This window comes from Meles meles, chromosome 3 (genome assembly GCF_922984935.1).
Source record: "Meles meles chromosome 3, mMelMel3.1 paternal haplotype, whole genome shotgun sequence".
NCBI classification, from domain to species: Eukaryota; Metazoa; Chordata; class Mammalia; order Carnivora; family Mustelidae; genus Meles; species Meles meles.
In genome coordinates this window covers 15026418-15031604 of record NC_060068.1, presented here as the reverse complement: position 1 = coordinate 15031604, position 5187 = coordinate 15026418, and the positions used below count along the sequence as shown (strand labels likewise).

The following is a 5187-nucleotide window of genomic DNA, read 5'->3' as shown; positions in this document are numbered from 1 at the left end:
CTTGTAGACAACATATGGATGGGTCCTGTCATTTTATCTAATCTGCAACCCTGTGTCATTTTATGGGCGCATTTAGGCCATTCACATTGAGAGTGATTATTGAGAGATCGCGTTTTTATTGACATCGTGTTACCTTTGAAGTCTTTCTGTCTGTAGATTGTCTCTATGTTTCTGTTCAATGATATTTTTAAGATTTTTTCTCTTTTATAGGACCCCCCTTAATATTTCCTGCATTTTTGGCTTCGTGGTTGCATGGTCTTTTAAGCATTTCCAGTCTTGGAAACTCTTTATATCTCCATCCATTTTGAATTTCAGTGTTGCTGGATAAAGTATTCTTGGTTGCATGTTCTTCTCATTTAGAACTCTGAATATATTTTGCCAGTCCTTCCACGCTTGGCAGGTCTCTGGGGTCAGGTCTGAAATTATTTTAATGCTCCTTCCTCTGTATGTAAGGAGCTTCTTTGTCCTAGCTGCTTTTAAGAGGGTCTGTCTAGAATTGTAATTCTTCATTTTAACTATCAGGTATCGTGAGGACGTTCGATAATCTAAAATCTTGGGGGGAAAAATTTCTGCTCCTAGTACATGAACACTGTTTCCATTTGTGAGATTGGGAAAATTTTCATAGACAACTTCTTCCACTATATCTTCTACACTTCTTCCTTTTCCTCCCCTTCAGGGATTCCAATAATTCTGACGTTGGAACATTTCATGGCATCATTTATTTCCCTGATTCTGTTTTGATGGCTTCTTAGCTGTTTGTTCCAGGGTTCCTCCTGATCCTTTCTCTCTATCTGTTTGTCCTCCAGATCACTAATTCTATCTTCTGTCTCAGTTACCCTAGCTTTTATAGAATTTAGATTTGATTGGAACACATTTGGAGCATTTTGAACATCATCCCTGGTGGCTTTCAGTTCTGCCCTAATCAATTCTGTTTGGTCATCCATGGCTTTCTCCAACCTAGCTATTGCCTGGAGAATTGTTAGCCTTATTTCCCTTTCTGACATATTGTCTATGTCGATAGCCATTAGCTCTGTTGCAGAAGGTCCATCCTCTGTATTTTCTTCTGTTGGGCATTCCTCCTCCTAGTCATTTTGGTAAGAGATGACTGAACAGATGCACATGGATATATTGATTGTGGTGCAGTCAAGGTGCACCCTGGAACGCTTCTGTGCAATCAGAATTTCCCACCCAAATGAGAGAAAAAAGAAAAGAAAAAGAAATAGAGGAAAAATAGAAAAGAGAGAGAGAGACTGAGACAGGAGAAAAGGGAAGATAAAAGAGAAGGCTCAGCCCAAATGGGCTCTGAGTTAAGATTCATGAAGTATACAAACAAAAACAGTCAAACCAAAAGACTGATAAAAGTATATAAACAAACAAAAAAAAAGGATATGACAAGAGAAAAATATATATATATAAGCAAAAAAAGGAAGAACCTCGTCAAAAAGAACCCCAAGTATAAGATTTATATACTATCAGGACAAACACAAATACACAGAAACACTGGTGGAAGGAAAAGATGGGAAAGTGCTTATAAATTCTCAGTGTGGGCGAGGAAGGTTATTTTGATTCTACCTGGATGTATCTTGGTGTCTTTGTTAAGGGACTCAGTTTTCCTAAGATACAGGGGGATTAAAAATTGGTTTACCTATAGGGGTAACATTGACTGGGGAAAGGGGATTACCTTGAAGTTTAACTCTATATGTATAGTAGAAAATAAAAATTAAAAAAGAATAAACTAGACTAAAATAAAGTAAATTTTAAAAAAAAGTAAAATTTAAAAAAAAAATTTTTACATTTTTAAAAATAGAAAAGCAAAAGAAAACACCGGTGTATGTATCAAAAAGTTCAGGTTAGAAGGTTATTAAGGAATTTGATGTACTGGACATCTCACTGTGATGGTAAATAGGTTAAAAAATTATCTATATGTGTAAAAAAAAAGGAGTTAAAAATAAAAGTTGTATTTATGAAGTAGTGGTGGTTGTTCTCTTGTCATCTTCTTTTTTTTTTTCTTCCTTCCTGGTTGGTTTTCTTGGGGAGGGGTCTGCCACGTGTGTTTTCTGTCAACGATGTTCCCTGAGTTAGGTCCTCCCGCCCCCCTCAATGGGGCTGGCTCTTAGGAAACCTTTTTTTTTTTTTAGGCTTGTTCTCCAGAGGTTTTTATGTTTGTTCATCTGTTTTCTCTCGCCTTCACAGCTTTTGATCCTTTTTGGAAGTTTAGAGGAGAGCAAACTGCACCCAGACCTCCCTCTCAGAGAGAAGCCTCAGAATGCTCTGCAGAGCTGCTGGTAGAGTAGGTTCTGACTCACGGTCCCTGGGGATGCAGGATCTCCTCCTTGTACCCAATTACCACGGCAGTGGCGGCTGTCTGGGCAGCCCCAGAACACCAGAGAGGTTCCAAGCAGCGATTACACACTGAGATTTTTCCCGCTGGCCTGCACTGGGAATGCTTGGTGCTTCTGGGTGCCAGAGCCCCCAGCTAGCACCTGTGAGCTCCTCTCCCAGGGGAGGGTCTGGGACGCGCGCATTTCAGGGATGCCATCTGGGGAGGCACCCAGCCCCTTACAGGAGCCTGACCCCACACGTTCTCGGGTGCGCTGGTGGCTCAGGCACACCAGCGGCGCAGGGACCGAGACTTGCTTTCTCTGCCACACTCTCTCTGGCTCAGCGCCAGGGGAGGCTGTCCTGAGCCCGGGGACTTAAGCCCCTCTCCCTAACTGCCCCAATTCCCACAATTTTGCCTGCGATGCTTTGCTCTTTTTTTTTTTTTTTTTTTTTGAGTGCTTTCTACTAGACTCCAAGCTATTTCTGGTCCCAAGATGCAGGACACTCTCGTATTGGGGTATTACTTTCCAATCGGTTGCCTCTGGTGGCTCCCTCCCCCTTTTGTTTATCTTCCAATATCAGCCAATGTTCCCACTCTGCTTTACCTGCCCACTGGCATCTTCTGCTCCTGTAGAGATCCAGACATGTATAATTCTGACCTCAGGCTGATTTCTTGGGTGATCAAAGTTCTTTGGTAGGTGATCAGCTCACTTTAGGGTACAGGTTGAAATGGTGCCTCCTCCTATTCCCTGCCATCTTGACTCAACTATTTGTTATTTTTTATTGTAGTATAAGATCTTTTTTGAATAAATTAAGGACTGAATATTTGATGATCTTCCTCTTCTTGTTTGTATATTAAGCTAAATACTTTAAATATGAGCTCTAATACCACCTTATGCTGGAAAGCTTCCCTAAGACCTCCTTGTTAAGGTTAATATTTTTCCCATAATACTTTCTACCACAATGTACTAATGATTTTGGAGAAGTAATGGCCACAGGATATCTTCAGGTTTAGAACCTAAGAACAATATTGCCCTAGTTAAACACAGGCCATAAACAATGAATCTTGGAATACTTCATCAAAAACTAATGATGAATTTTATGGTTACTTACATAACACAATACATTTTTTTTTTAAAACCAGACCAGTAACTGAATTGTGGAAGTATTGATCAGCCATGGTAACTAGCGCATGATTTCCAAGCTTTGTCACACTGCCACCATGCTGCAAGGACAAATTTTAAAATAATCAAAATTCTGATCCTTTATGTTTTATTCTTAAGTAAGTTCAAATTTATGGAAGGTTAGTATGAATAATAATAGTACAATTAACACTCCTATCACCTTTTGCCTAGATTCTCCTATAAGTTTATACTCCATTTGGTTTATCACCTCTCTCTCCATCTCTCTTTCATCAGTTGTACACCTTATGATCTTTGTTTCTAAATATTTTATCACTTACTTCTTAATAATATGAATATTGAGAAAAATACAACATGAATACAATACAATTGTACAAGCACTTTGAATGCAGAAGTGTAAAAAGGAAGAACTTTCCAGTACAGGGACATAATGCTTTCAAAAGTGACAAAGAGATGATGACACATTATGTTATAAGAATCTGAAGAAAAATATTGCCAAAAGTCCTAAAGTTTTGATTTGTAGAGTGAAGGGGGAAAAACACATTAGTACAAATATTCCCTACTTCATAGTTTCCTGTAGGACAGATCCCACATTCAACAATATTTTTAGGGCCCTTGTTACATCCTTATTCCTAAGACTATAAATTAAAGGATTTAGAACAGGAGTGAGTATAGTGTAAAAGACAGATACAATCATGTCCTTCTTTGGGGTGTGATAGGAGGTGGGAAGCATGTAGGTATAGACAGCAGCACCATAGAAGAGGATGACTACCATCATGTGGGAAGAACAAGTGGCAAAGGCCTTCTTCCATCCCTCTGCTGAGTTCATCCTGTGGATGGTGAAGAGGATGAAAGAATAGGAGCTTGAAATGATTGTCACAGGGATGAGGAGCATGAGAACACAGCACAGGTACATGAGGGTCTCATAGAGGGAAGTGTCTGAGCAGGAAAGCTTCATTACAGCAGGGACCTCACAGAAGAAATGATGGATCTCCCGGGATCTACAGAAGGGGAAGGTCATGCTGACGGGTGTGAGCATAAATCCATCCACAGATCCTAGAAACCAGGAAGAAGACACCAAGAGGAGACACACCCTATAGTTCATGAGGATAGGATAACGGAGTGGATGGCAGATGGCCACATAGCGGTCATAGGCCATGGCAGCTAGAAGGAAAAATTCTGAACCTCCTAGTGTCAGATAGAGAAACATCTGCAACCCACATTCAGGGGCTGAGATCTTATTCACTCCTGTGACCTGGTCCATGAGCATCTTGGGCACAGTGACAGAAATGTACATCACATCCATGAGAGACAATTGGGTGATAAAAAAGTACATGGGGTTATGAAGGTGAACATCACAGTGTATCAGAAGGATCAGGATGGTGTTTCCAGACAAGGCCATCAGGAAAACTACAAAAATCACCACACAAAGGAGATCTGGGTACTTGGATTGAATGAAGAGTCCCACTAGGTCAAAATCTGATCGTCCAGTATAGTTGGCCACCCAAGTTGTATTCTCCATTGGATCACCTAGAAGAACTATGGAGTTGACAGATCACTCATGGGATATGACCACCCAAAATAACTGTGTGTGTGTGTGTGTGTGTGTGTATGCACATATGCACGTGAGCACGTGTGCATGTTTACACATAGCAACCTGGGTGCCAATAAGGGAAAGTTCCAAGGACCTGTAAATTTTTAGATTATAAATTACCTATAATTG

The 5187-nt window shown here is 40.3% G+C and overlaps 1 protein-coding gene across 1 annotated transcript; it reads right to left on the bottom strand.

Moving 5' to 3' along the window:
- Window positions 1-4023: 4023 nt before the first annotated feature.
- LOC123938817 (olfactory receptor 2T29-like) lies at window positions 4024-4986 on the bottom strand. The gene has a single exon (XM_046000540.1). It carries the CDS (start codon window positions 4984-4986, stop codon window positions 4024-4026), a length of 963 nt encoding a protein of 320 aa, XP_045856496.1.
- Between the last annotated feature and the right edge of the window lie 201 nt (window positions 4987-5187).

Bases quoted from the DNA above. Each gene is read 5' to 3' on its own strand.
- LOC123938817 (XM_046000540.1), bottom strand. From the start codon at position 4,986: ATGGAGAATACAACTTGGGTGGCCAACTATACTGGACGATCAGATTTT.